Source organism: Chrysochloris asiatica, unplaced genomic scaffold (assembly GCF_000296735.1).
Source record: "Chrysochloris asiatica unplaced genomic scaffold, ChrAsi1.0 scaffold00024, whole genome shotgun sequence".
Classification (NCBI taxonomy): Eukaryota; Metazoa; Chordata; class Mammalia; order Afrosoricida; family Chrysochloridae; genus Chrysochloris; species Chrysochloris asiatica.
In genome coordinates, this window is record NW_006408542.1 from 6808297 (window position 1) to 6823119 (window position 14823).

At 35.4% G+C, this 14823-nt stretch overlaps 1 protein-coding gene across 1 annotated transcript in view; it reads right to left on the reverse strand.

Annotated features, from left to right (window-relative positions):
- The window catches only part of SOS1 (son of sevenless homolog 1 (Drosophila)), a 218970-nt gene that overhangs the window by 26830 nt on the left and 177317 nt on the right, over nt 1-14823 (reverse strand). Inside the window, exons 10-14 of the mRNA XM_006839458.1 lie at nt 9486-9567; nt 8282-8404; nt 7689-7792; nt 6209-6431; nt 4621-4740 (exon numbers count right to left, since the gene is read on the reverse strand). Of these exons, the coding sequence (XP_006839521.1) occupies nt 4621-4740; nt 6209-6431; nt 7689-7792; nt 8282-8404; nt 9486-9567 (652 nt within the window). The remainder of the gene's footprint in view (nt 1-4620; nt 4741-6208; nt 6432-7688; nt 7793-8281; nt 8405-9485; nt 9568-14823) is intronic.

A 14823-nucleotide genomic window follows, 5' to 3' on the forward strand; every position in this document is an offset into this window, starting at 1 on the left:
GCACACCCAACTTTTAAAGAAGTTCTGTGGCTGCAAGCCTGGTCTCCTTCCCATTTGTACCCTTGTGCTCTTAAGGTTCCATGTAGCTATTTTATGTATACACATGAATACTTAATGCCAACATTTTTAACAATCTGATAAAGTCTGTTGTTGTTAAGTGTCTTTGAATTGGTTCCAATTGATAGCAATCCTGTATAGGTTTTCTAAACAGCAGCTGGTGAATTTGAACTGCCAGCCTTGCAGTTCAAAGTGACCTTGTGGTCGAGTGCTTAGCCTATGGCACCACCCCAGGACTCTGCTTAAAAAAAAAACCCTTGGCTGTATTTCTAGGAACAGTTCTTAACATAAGCACTGTAATGTTAGAATGCTTGAAAATCATGTATGTGCCTGTTTTCCAGTAACTACTAACAGGAAGTGTGCTGTGCTCAGAATCAGAAATTTCTTATTAAGCATTTACTCTCTATTTCTAGTAATTAAAAGCAATCTTAAACTTGGTTAAATCAAGAAGAAAAAAAATAAATCAACATTTAACATTTTTAAAACAAGTTACAAAATATTAGAAGGCTTCAACAAGTTCAAGAACAATTTCTCATCAACTTTAAGCCCTCTCAGTTTTTCTGATGAGACAGAACTGATAGGAAGATAAAATCAATGCATCTGAAACTATAAATTTGCCTGGTAAGCATTATCAAATAACTACAACATGTTGACATAAGCAAAATATTAGCCAGATCTCTGCAAATTTATCACATTCTGTCAAAAATAATGTAACAGAAGTATAATTTATTCATATCTTTTATTAACCTATTTCAGTTATTGGTAAGTCGATAAACAAACTGAAATCACCTTGGAGCTTTTGTAAAACCCAGGTACCACCACCAGATGTTCTTAAGAACCTGGGCTGAGACTCTAGCATCTGATCTTTAAAAAGCACTGGACAGCCAATCACAAGGTTAGCAGTTCAGACCCACCCACTATTCCACGGAAACCCTAGACAGCGTCAAGAACAGGCAGAACACATTCAGCGCAACAATCATCAGCACCACCAGTTGCTGTCATGTTTGATTCCCACTTCCGGTGACATCATGTGTGTGAGTAGCACTGTTTTCCATGGGGTTTTTTGTGGGTGCGTTTTCAGAAGTAGATGCTTGTCTTCTGAGTGCCTCTGGGTGAAATCAAACCTCCAAGTTTTTAGGTTAGCAGCCAAGCAGTAACCATGTGTGCTACCCAGGGACTCCAAAAAGCTCCAGAGGTGACCCTAATTCTAATGCACGTGCATGGCTAAGAACCACTGTGGCAAATGAATAAAAACTTCACACTGAAAAGGACATGAAATGACCTTCCTCTCAGGAACCTATTTTAAAAGTAGGACAGGAATAAAAAACAGTCTATATTTCATCGGTTATGTGAAAAGTGGGTTTAAAAAGAGAAGCATAAAAATTTTAATGATAATGCTGGAGAGGGCCTCTTCAAACAGAAGGGTAGTTATTTACCTTGGTAACAACAACAAAATAAATAAAAAAACATTAGGGGGAACAAGGAACAAATTCTAAATTGCTACTTTTAGAGGCTAAGGACTAATAAAACACGCAGAAGGCAGAGCTAACTTTCAGGAGATGACCCGTAAGAAGTATTTTCAGGTCTTTATCCTAGTTCAACACTCTAAGTTCAAGTTATCATTTCCTTATATATCACTGTCTACTGTTCTGATAATCACTCCCAATATGATCTGTGGAAACATTATATGATCTTTATAAAATAATTAATCAATATTGTGTTTACTCAGGAAAAAAATGATCACAGTAACAAAACTCTACCCCCAGGCCTCAGCTAAAAAAATGTATTGAGAATTTGGACTTCTGGCGCAACAAAATAAGGAGCTTTGCTCACCAATGAATCTGGTGAAACCTATTTCTATTTTTAAAATGTTAAGCCTCTGAAAATGACCTTAATAGTAAAGAGAAAATGAAACAGCATTTACTGAAGAAAATCTACAGGATTTCTTTAAGGTAAAGCAGAGTCTGTTGGATGTGAACTAAGCACACTCCCTCCTTCTCCTCTGCCAACTCTCCAACGTAGATACACTACTCCAGACTGTTGGAACTAAGACACAAGGCTCCCTTCTCACCGAGCGCTAAATCAAATCATTTTCCCAGGCCTTCAGCTGCTTGCTGTTGAGTTTAAGTCCTGGCTGAGTGCAATCAAGAGGTGAAGTCTCCCTCCTTCTGGCCAATTCCCACTTGTGTAACAGAGGTTCTATTTTTAACATGATATACTGAGACCCCAGTAGCATTTCCCGTGACTCATAAGGTACCAAGAGATAACTCAAGATGATCTCAGGCTGCTGCCCTATCCCCATCAACTGCTAATCTCCTAAAACAGAGAGGTCATTCAGACATCCTAAACCCAGCTCCAGAACCTTGAGTGGAGAAGCAGGCCAGAAAACAGATTGTGCCTAATCTCTTTCCACAGAAACAGACTCCATTTGCAACACAGCATAGAGAAGTTTAAACCTACTAGTACTCAAGCGCAGTGGAAGCTATGGTTAAAGGCAATTGGGAGAGATTCATGCATCTAATGAAGATACAGCATAGAGGCCGGCTAATCTGTGGGCATGAACCAATGAACATTTGATAGATAAGGGCACCCCTGGAATCAGAACAAATATCAAACACAGATACCACGAAGTATTTTCAAAGGAGTCATATTTTGATTGGTTTAGTTTGGAACTTAACAGTTAGGTGTAGTTAGGGAAAGAATGGAGGAGAATCCTACCAGAACCACTGTCATCCAGGGTGAGTACAAACAGACTCAAAGTTGAGCTTCCCTGAAGAAAAACATCAGAGGCTTAACAGTGGGATTCAGACTGGGAGGAAGAATAGACTTTACTAAAATACTCCACCGGGGTCACTTACTAAACAAACACACAACAATAACAAGTCCTGGGAGGAATGAACAAACCCCAGAATTACTACAATATACTATCAGAAATTTACCATTTCCAATGAAAAATTATGAGGCAGGTCAAGAGACAGACACTAAACCCAAATGCCAGATGTCAGACTAACAGAGAAAGACTTCAAAATTAACCTTATAAATATACTTACAGAACTAAGGATAATCTTTATTAAAGAAGTATGATGACAATATTGCAACAAATAAAGCATATCAATAACAAGAAAAACATCTATATATGAAAGAATCAAATGGAAATTCCAGGTTTAAAAATATAACTGAAATAAATAATCCACTAAAGGGGCTCAAGAGAAGATCTGAACTGGCAGGAGAATTAATCAGCAAACTTGAAGATTGAGCAGTAGATTTTACCTAAACCATAGAACCATGAGAAAATGTTTATAAAATAGAGACTCCAGAGAAACACTGGATACCATTAAGTGCACTACAATACACACAAAAGCAGTAGTACCAGAAGGAGAGGAAAGAAAAAGGAAAATATATTTAATGAAAGTACGGCTGAAAACTCCCCAAGTTTATTGAAAAACAATAACCTAGCTGTTCAGGAAGTTCAAAAAACTCCAAATAGGATAAACCTAAAAAGATTCACAAATACACATTACAGTAAAAAGACAACTTGAAAGCTGCAAAAGAAAAATGATGTACCCCTGAAAGGGAAACTGCAGACAATATGGAACTGGGATGACACACAAAGTGCTCATGAGGCATTAGAAACCATTAACCAAGAATCCTATAACCTGCAGTGTTACTTTTAAATGAAGGCAAAATAAAGACTCTCCAGGTAAATAAAAACTGAGAGAATTTGTTGTTAGAATATCTGTTTTCAAAAATACTAAAGTTCTTCAGCTGAAAGCAAAGGACTCCAGCTGGTAATCTGAAGTCACTTGAAAAACAAAGCGCCCCAGTAAAGGGGATTAGATAATTTAATAAATGCATATTCTTTCTTCTCTTAACTGATTTTAAAAAACCAACTCTTAAAATACACATATAATGCACTGAACTTACAAAGAACTGTAAAAGTAACACATCTGCCAATAACAGTATAAAGGAGACGGGTGAGAATAAAGATATAATAGGATAGATGCTAAAGTATTAATTATAGCAACATATTGTACAGTTTGTAATATTAATAGATGAAGCATGTATAAAAACAATACCACAAAAAGGGGGGGAAGGAATAAAGTTATACAGTAGTAATGTTTCTATTACTGGAATGTTGTTGTTGAGTACCGGAGTCGGTTCTGACTCTTAGCGACCCTGCACAGGGTTTCCGAGGCTGTAAATCTTTATGGGAGCAGAACACCTCATCTTTTCCCTGTGGAACCGCTGGTAGTTTCGAACTGCTGACCTTGAGGCAGCAGCCCGATTCACAACCACTATGCTACCAGGGCTGGAATAAGCTATTATAAATCTGAAGCTTAAATTTATAGTGTATACTCTAGATAAATCATTTTTTAAAAGCACACTAAAAAAATATAGTGAAAAACTCACTTATGAAATTAGGATGCCACAGAAGAAAACAGCCACTCAGTGCAAAAGTAGTAAAAGAGAGAATAAAGGAACAAAAAAATATGAGCTGTATTCCAATAAAATGTAACTGAAATGCATAACATGACTATTATGAAATATGTCAGGAATACTTACTTCATAAACCATAGAGTGAGGTTCGTGGTGTGCCGGATCATTTTCAGAAGATTAGGAGAATTAATTTCTTTGTCTTCTTTTGTCCACACGCTTCCCACTAATTCTGATGGCTGTACAGCTCTAAAATCATCAAGATATAATGCTACATGATATTTTTCTCCTCTAATACACTCTTTTATTAATTAAATGGTACATAAAATTACACTCCTATATAAATTTATCTCTTAATCCAAGGATTATAGAATATATACAAAAATTACTATTATAGATCTTTCTCTGTAGATTTTTCTTTTAATGTTTGTACTTATATACTTTTAATGACATTTTGCTTTTAACAAGACTGGAATCTCTTCGTAGTATCTTTTCTAGCACTGATAAATATTTCTTAAATAAGGGTGACAGTACTTTTGGATAGTTCTTTTAAATAATGATACAATAATGAGTCTATAAGAGGGTATATTAATCACTAGAATTCATAAATCTGTCTCTCTTTTTTATGTAAATCTAAAGGAAGGAGAGAATCCCACCACAAAAGAGTTTTTGGTAATAACGTAGATACTAATACTATAATTTGGGGGAACACTGTTCATTGTTAAAAAACATCTACAAATTTTTCTCATCTAGTTATTAAAAAGCATATAATTTAGTTTGAAATTCTAAATGATCCCTATTTAAAACCAGAAACCAGTATTATTTGAAGTAGTTGTTTAATCAATATAATAATGACATCATTCAAAGACAGCTTAAAAGCTTAAACGAAGACTAAAACTGGCTATGATTTAAATTTACAGCTACAACAAACCAGTTGCCTTTGACACATTCCAACTCATGGTGACCCCATGTTTGTCAGAGTTGAACTGTGTTGCCTAGGGTTTCAATGACTGTTTTTTTTCAGAAGTACATTGCCAGGCTTTTCTAGTGAGGTGCCTCTGGATAGAGCTACACTTTCAGACCTTTTGGTTAGTAGCCAAACATATTAGCAGCCAAACATTAACTGTCTGCGCCAAACATATTAGCAGCCACACATTAACTGTCTGTACCACTCAGTCACTGGATAATAGCAGTTAGTATTTTATTTATCAAGCCCTTATTTTGTGCTAGGCAATGTGCTAATAAGCACGTTACATAATCACATCCAGCATTACTCTCACGGTTCTCAGTGGTTTGGCTGCTTTGTAATAGAGCAGTTATCCTCCATTTTCACATATTGACCTGACCTTTTGAACTTTACCATGTTGATAGTGAGGAGCTGGTGATATCAGCCTCACTTTACTCTTGAGGAAACAATGATATAGATGGTTAAGGTTCAAACAAGAAGATTACAGTTGCCCAAAGTCAGGATTTAAACCTAGCTTTGGCAATGAGAGACTGATGGCAGAAACAGAGATGGTACAAATGCAACCAAAGCAAGGAAGTGAAAAAATAGGAATTGCTTTATATACTCCAGGCCTTATCAGTAGACATATTATGTATGATCTCATTTATTCCTTGTAACAACCCTATAAGGAGGAAATCAATCTTCCATTTAAAAAAAAACCCCAAAAAACTCCTTTGCAATGATTTTCAGTTTGAATGTAAAGTTACATACCTGTATAGATCTGATTCAAGTAAAGTGAGTTGTCGAGCAATTTCTATTGGGTGCAATGTGAGCAGGTCAAAAGTCTCTATGTGCCCAGGTCGACTTATATGCCACTCAATAGTAGGAGGTGAACTCTGAAATGTAATATTATGGCCTGGTCCATTGTCTCTTGCAATTTTTTTCCTTTGGATTATCTTAGTGATGGATTCAACCCATTTTTTCATTGCTTTACCTAAAATATATTACAATTTAAATAACATTTCTGTATTTTTTACTCAGTATTTTATTTCCTAAAAATGATTTAAAATTACACATGTGATACCTTGAATATATTTTTGCTATAAAAATTTCAAATAATAAAAATCAAAAGTGAAAGTTCTCTTTTACAAATTCCCTTTGTCCATCCCATTCTCATCTCTACATAGGTAGCCACTGTTCAGTCTGGTATGTATTCTTTCAGATGCTTCCTAATTAAGTTAGAAAGTAGTTTATTTGTAGCAATTTTTCAAACTTTTTGTTCTGAGCTTAAGTTAAAAATACTATTTTACCATCCTCAAAATGAGGGAGAAAAAAAGTCAGCAGAAAACAAGATTTATTCATAGGAAATTATACATATTCACTAACTAATATTGAATTTCATAAGCCAAACTGTGCCAAAAGACTGAGTTCTTCATTCTACTAGGAGCTTTTCTTGTGGTTGTTTTGTACTCTGCATGAAAAGAACTATTTAGCCCTTTTGTTTTTTGACTCTCATTAAGAGTGTATAATGGAAAACAAACTTATCTAGGATAGCCTTAGTTGGTGTTAAGTACTATTGAGTCAGTTCTGACTCACAGCGACCCTGTATAGGGGTTCCAAGAAGTGGCTGGCAGGTTTGAATTATCAACCTTGTGCTTATCCTACAGCACCACACCAGGACTCCTTAGACACATAAAATGATGGTATTTTAAAACCAGACAGGAAACTATAGACTCACCAAGCCTACTACCTACCTTAATGTTTCTACTGAGAAAACTAAACTCTAAAGAATCAAGTGATTTTTGCCCAAGGTCATGGCTCTGGTTAGTGGCAATATAACGATGAGAACTCTGGTTTCTTGCCTCTCCATGTGATATCCTTTCTACTGTGCTCTATTCACCTAGCTGTGGCCCAGTTGGCCTCCATGGTGTTATAATGGCACAACTGGTCCTAACTGCCCTCTTGCACACATACCTTTCAGATAAGTGGAATGAAAAGCTTAAATTGAGACTAGGTCTAAAATAATTAGTAAGATGATTCACTAAATGAAAATAAACTGAGCTAATAAGGTGATTACCGAGCAATATCTAGTTCAAAAATGGTTGCTTACTAAAAGTTAGGTTTTCCAAATGGTTATGATAGTAATATTATAAACACCACTTAATAACGCCAATCAGTAATGACATCAATTGACAGTCATCATAATGGCACTTTTATCATATATAAAACTTGACTTTCAAAAAAGCGATACCTCTTACTGTTCCAATAAATTCTTCCATTCGTTGCAAGAGATCTGCATCTCTTTCAAAATCATAGAAGTGGTGCTCTACCCAGTGCCGACACACATTTAATACTCTGTGATATTAACACAAAAGAGAATAGTTGAATTATATGGAAACTCAAGCATAAACATTTATCATAATGAAGGTATGAATGAAAACAAAGTAACATTACAAATGAAATAACCTTATCAATGGCTTTAAAGTTCCATTAATTAATACTTAAATCATCAATTTCAGGAGTCCTGGTGTGCAGTGGTTGAGCTCTTGATGGGGTTTGAACCCACCAGCTGTTCTGAGGAGAAAGATGTGGCCATTCTGCTTCCATAAGGACATACAGCCTTGGAAACCCTATGGGGTGGTTCTACTTTGTCCAATAGGATTGCTATGAGTTGGAATCAACTTGATGGCAATGGGTATGGGGACCACTGATTCCAGAAATTGCTACTATTTATGCTTCACTTATTCTACTTGCTTCTTCCTTGCTTAGGCAAGGTCCCTATAGACTTTAGCACTGAAACAAAAGTTTAAAAAGACTTACTTGAATTATTTATTTAATACTTACCGTAGTTGTACAGGCTGAATATATTCTTTTCTAAACCTTTTTAATTCTGCACTAAGGGGTTGGTCTCCATTCTCTATAGCTATGCGATCCGCTTCTGTTGGCTCAGGCTCTGGAATTTCAAACCTAATATAAAACAGAAAAGGCTACTAAGAATATTGACTATATCAAATTATACAAATAAAAACCACATTTTCAATGGTCAGAACTGGTAAGAGGATAACACAAAAAATTATTAAGGATGTACACATCAGTGAAATTAAATGAAGCTTCTACAACCTATTAAAGGTGAATTATTTGAGTTTTTTAAAAAGGAATTACTACTTGCCAATACAGATAAACTTATCTACAGATATAATAAAGAATATATGCAAAATCTAAAAATATAACTATATAACTATGGGATCAGGTGTTAATTTTAACATAACTTTTAAGGGTAATGTTTGCAAAGTTAACTGCTGTTCATTTGAGTGGATAAAACATTTTCCTTGATTACAATAATTAAATCAATGAATGCTTCATTTTTCTCAATATGTAGTAGTATATACTTGGAAAACTTCTGTTTAGAACATCTAAATAAAATTTGAATTCCCAGAGTACCAGTTAGTACATTTCCTGCTATGGCACTGCGGGTTAATGCACTGGACTGCAAGGTCAGTTTGAATCATGAGGTCAGTGGTTCAAGCTCACCAACTGCTCCTCGGAAACCCTACACATACATGGTTTCTATGAGTTGGAGCTGACTTGACGGCACTTAACAACAACATATAGGTCTTTTGGAATCCTGGTGTGGTGCTATAGGATAAAGGTTGGAGGTTCAAAACCACCAGCGGTTCCTTAGAAACCCTATACAGGGTCTCTATGAGTCAGAACTGATTCAACAGCATGTAAACGTCAACAAAAATGGTCATCGAAGACAGATTTATGGGGTCCTGGTGTGGCACTATAGGATAAGCAATGGACTTCTAAATGCAAGATTAGAATCATGTTTGAATCACGAGGTCAGTGGTTCAAGCTCACCAGCAGCTCCTCGGAAATCCTATACAGGGTCACTGTGAGTCAGAACCAACTCAACAGCACTTAACAGTAACAAGACAGCTTTTATTAAAAAGTATTCATGAACTATAATTAATTCCAAGAAACATGTAAGATCTTAGCTTAATCTCTTGTAAAAAAATAAAGATTAAAACATTTTAAATTAACAGACCTTTCTATGATAAGACTCAGTAGTTCTTGAGGTTTGCAAAAGGATCTGTATGTGGTAAGAAATGTCCGAACAAAATTGGGATCTAAAAAAAAAGGAAAGATATAAAATCTTTGATTCAGAACGATTAAAACTGGAATTTACATTTCAAAAGTAATCAACTAAAATTCCAAAATGTTTTGAGACACATAAAATTCTTTGGACTTTGTAATGCACTGCTATCTTCAGTGCTTCCTAAATTAGTGGCCAAAAAAGGGTAAAATTTTACATCAACTTGTACTTTGTCCTTTGCACACTCTGACCAGCTGCCTTGATCTGAAGCTGATCTCAGCCACAAAAATGGGAAATGAGGAAAATGCAATGGCAGAGAGCATACACCCTGCTCCGAGGATCAAAAAGAGCATTATGAGCTGGTTTCTCTCTGATGAAGGAAGAGCAAGGCCACAGCAACAATCAATTACTTTTCCCGACATCCAGTTGTTTATCTAAAATCAATCATCTGGATGTCTTTAAATCATGTTTAACACAGCACATGATTAGAAACAGATCTTGTAAGTAGTAGAGTAAGTTAAATAAAATACAGTTTCTAAATTATTTTATGTTAAAGTCTTAATTAGAATTGCTAAAAGGAAGTCACAAATACCTATAAGCTATTAAATTGCTAGAATATGTTAAGTTTGGTCTTTGGTCCTATTCACAACTTTAAAATCCTTGTATTTCAAGTAGTCACAAAGAGGAGTCCTGGTGTAGATAAGCACTGGACCACAAAGTCAGTGTGAACCTCAAGGTCGGCGGTTCAAACTTACCAGTTGCTCCTCAGAAATCTTATATAAGGTCACTAGGAATCACAACTGACTTAACAGCACTTAAGTACAATAAATCACAAAGAGTATTCAACCATGAGTTTCAATCTCATCCTGAAAGGGCTGACTTTTCATTCATATCCCCATGAAGAAAACAGGAGACTGGCCCAGGCCTGCTCTACTGCCTCTCCTTGAAAGTACTCCCAACCCCTCCCAAGCTATGGAGAAAGACTGCTGCCTGTCACCTGCAGGAGAGACTTGGGCTGTCATCCTCTACAAAACAAGGGGGAAAAGACATCTTACCAAAATGGAATAAAATCCAAACTTCTCATCTCTGTCATTCAAATTTCACTGAGATTACAATTTAGTTTTCTGAACCATTGTTAACAGTAGGAGGGGAGAATTCATTAGCCTGAGTCTTTTAATGGGAGTACAATCTAATGATAAATTCACTGAGGGTAGCAACTGCCATTATTTTTGTTAAGCTACACACCATCTCTTTAAAGCACAATATTTTATTAGCATACCATTTAGCAAGAATTTGAATTCATATGTGTGAAACAATTCTATTTAGGCTGATTCTATATGATTAAGAACCACCCTAAATTTAGTCTTAATTAAAATATTTATATTATAAAGTTTTCTCTTAAGAAGCAAATTCACAGATTTATCATTAAATAGAAATCTCTTTCCAATCTTTTGGTATATGCATTTATTAACATAATGAATTAATTGAAATATGACAACCTTGAATTTCAATTAAAATACTTGAAGTTAAAGAAAAATTCAAATAATAAAAATACACTGGTTTTAAATGGCCCCCTTGTCCTTGAGCTTTATGCCTTCTCAGGCTAGAATGGGTTAATAAAGGTAATTTAAATACACATAATCCTTTAATAATCCTCTATTGGTATTTTATTGTCTTCAGTTACAGAGATCCTCAAATGTTAAAGACTAATGTCTCAACCAGAAGAAAAGATTTTAAAACAGAAGCCTGTACAAGATTTTAAAAAAGAGATTTATACCGGTTTCATCACAGCCCTCCCTTTCAAGAATCTTCTTCCTGTACTACAAATCTATTTGCAAGGTGAGGCTGCTCAAAACAGTATGTGTTTAAGAAGCAAAAACAGATCACTGTTGGAGAGCCCATACCCTTGTTACAGAGTGCTTCAATATCCCTGAGCTGTGTTCCAATTTCAGCTTCAGCTCTCAGATCTAAAATCAACATCCACATCAATTTTTTCTCAAATGTCACCTAAGTCAGGCCTTAAGTAAAAAACAAAATAAAAGCAAGTGGTGCGCTGTAGGATAAGCACTGGACTACTAACTGTAGGTCAACAGTTCAAACCCACCAGCTGCTCTCATAAATGCTACACAGGTTTGTTATGAGTCAGAATCAATTCGACTGCACACAACAACAAATGAATTTAAAGTATGTTTTAAGAAAATTGTTGCTGATTTTTAAGGTAAAAGTTTAAAACTGCCTTTGTCTTCCTGAACCCAAACTTCTGGTCATTTCAGCACATTAGTAACTGATGACACTGCTGGGAAAGTCATGATGTGCTTGTGCCCCATCAGGCAGATGGGAACCCCAGCAATTCCTGATGTGTGCTATGGAGCAGTCTCAAGAGGCTATCTATCATGTACTTGATTCCATAAGATTTCTGTTAAGTGAGCAGGGCAAGTGACGTTATTTCCTTTGTACACATGAAGTAAGGTTTGTAAGACGTATCCATGGTTGCTCAGTACAGTAATGGGGAGGGACCCAGAACTCGGACTGTGTGACTTCTGATTTGGTGCTCTTTCTACATTACATAATCTCCCTGGGTTAGAATTCCCGTACGATTTCCACAGCCTAAGAATTAAATATGAAGAATTAATGTATAAGCTATATAATCACTACAAAAATTTACATAAATGATCAAATGTATCAGTAGAGAGTTAGACTTGTTTAAAAGCTCTTTGAAAACCTACTATTCTCTAACTCTTAATAAGCCTTCTTCCAGATTTTAGGAAGCAGCAGCTGTGCCCTTCCTGTACGCTGTATTCAGAGGAGGAGTTTCTGGAGCTGGCAGTGACACACACTCCCACAACCAACACTGCTGTACTAGGTTCTAAAGTGACTCAAGTTTAAGTTGTTTTTAGCTTGATTGGAAGTGAGTAAAAACAGTCTTGCCAAACAGAAAGAGGAAACACATACACACACACACACACACACACACACAACAGTAGAACTAACAGTAGAACTAAAAATAAATCGAGTCAATTTGGCAATAGTTTCTTTGGCAAAAGTACTTTCAAAAAACACCTTATAGGCTGTATATATCCTAAGACTTGTATTAAATTTAAATAGGATCTATTTTTAGTCTAAAGCAGTAAAATTTGCTAATGAACAAAAAACATCAAAAGAGGATATAATATTTGTATTTGAAATTTTACATATAAAAGGATATTGGGGGTGGGGCACTTCAAAAAACTTTTGAAGCCTCCTCATATATTCCAGTAGCTATTTTTTTTTTCCCCTTAGGGCAGTGATTTCCCCAGTTCAGTCACAAAAACCATGTCACACTAGCTTGGAGACCTTTATCTTATTGAGGATATAAAGGGCTAATTTGATATTAAAAACTACCCATTAACAAGGACAGGTTGCATAATTTTTAAAGAAAATTAAGTACAATGACTAGGCAGTGGTAAAAAGTTAAGCTTTGTACTGCTTTCCTTGGCTATGAAGTAGCAATATTAGAAAATGATGTTTCAGAAACCATATGGAAGGCAAATACATAAAAATACAAATGCCAGGCTGGGTTTGGATTGAAAACTTTACCATGAAACAATATTCATGAAGAAAAGGAAAAGAGTTGATACCCTCTTTCCGTTTATCATGGGGTTGTTAAAGCAACTCCACAAACATCTTTCTCATTCCTTCACATGACCCCCTAATGGGATTCAGTATGAACAGTAACTTCCTCTGCAATTCTTTTCTCATCATTGTAGGTAACCTTATTCTGCTACTTAACTTCTCAGATCCCAACATTAAGATTCCCAGCAGGTTCACAAACAGCTACCACCTCTACCAGATTATTTCAAACATAGCTATAGTTATTATTTCCTGCTGACCTTTTATTTTAGCTGTTTCTTTTTTCCCTCACTTTAAAACTGTTCTTTGCCTGATCATATTTCACTGCATAATTCTTAAAATTCCTAGAATTCAGAATATACCTACCTTGATGTTCAGAATGTAGCAATAAGAGATTTGAGCTGATACTTTGATTCCTTTGTTCTGATATCCCTATTTTGAATGACACTTGATACTTTATTTGGCAAAGTCAGGATTTATAAATTAGTATTTACTACATAGAGTTATTTATGTAAAGAACAGCTCCCTCCCCCACCACCACTATAGAGAAGCAATGTTAATCAGGATGTCTGTTCATGTGATAATTCTCCCTTTAATACAGCCATTTAAAAAGCTACAAAAAACAATAAGCTCCTCAACAAGGATTTATAAACAATCACTCTCGAATTCCTTAAAAAAGGAAACAGACGCTATGCTGACGCACAAACATTAAAAAAAACACACACACATATCAGAGAGTTTAAAAATAGAACAGCACTGGCCTATAGATCACAAAAATTGTTCACAAGATTTTAAAAGTTAAATGACCCAATTTCAAATGAAAACTAGGGTTAAGTTTTTAAGAATTTTCTATGTGAGGACATAAAATTGCAGGAATGAATTTATGGAAAAATATCAACTGACTTAAGTTTTTTCAGTGCCATCTTCTAAGAAAGAGAAGTTCACCCTGCATGGGAAACACCTTTTTCCCACACTTCAATATGAAAAGCTTTGAGTTTCCATATAATGTCAGTTCTGAATTATTACAACTACCCCAAGGTTATCTCATGTTGCTAACCATGACTACATGACTACCAAGCCAGATTCAGCACCTCCACACGTTTCTCTGTGTTGTTTTAGATCCAATAATGAATTAGTACTTTATTTCCTACAACTCTGTAGCAGTAGTGAAATTTCTACTCTCTAGTTCTTCTCTTTGGGCACACTGCTTTGTATTTTCTTGCTCTAGGTAAGGAAATAGTCTTATAATTTCCTTGCCAAATTCCGGGTAATCTATTCAACAAGATCATTTTTTTCCTTCAGTATATGGGATGAATCCAAAGATCTGATACAGTTAACAAAATGCTATATAGCCATAAACACTGGATATAAATTAATCCCTTACCAAACAAACTTTAATTTTCTCCCCTGAAACTTTTCCTTTACAGACCAACCTACAACAAAAGACTAATGACTAGGTTTTGTCACTAAACAAAATTATGATGATCAGTATCTGACTAAACTAAGATCTATGCTTTAGAATGAAAGTATATCTAAAAGTCAGAATTTAATACCTACTTGCCTAAGAAAAAATACTTATGGAAATAAGTCTATTATCCTGATAGTAGACTTGTGCTTGGCCAGAAAGGAGCGATCCATTCATACTGCTGGCAATTCAAACCAAGTAATTTGAATTTCCATT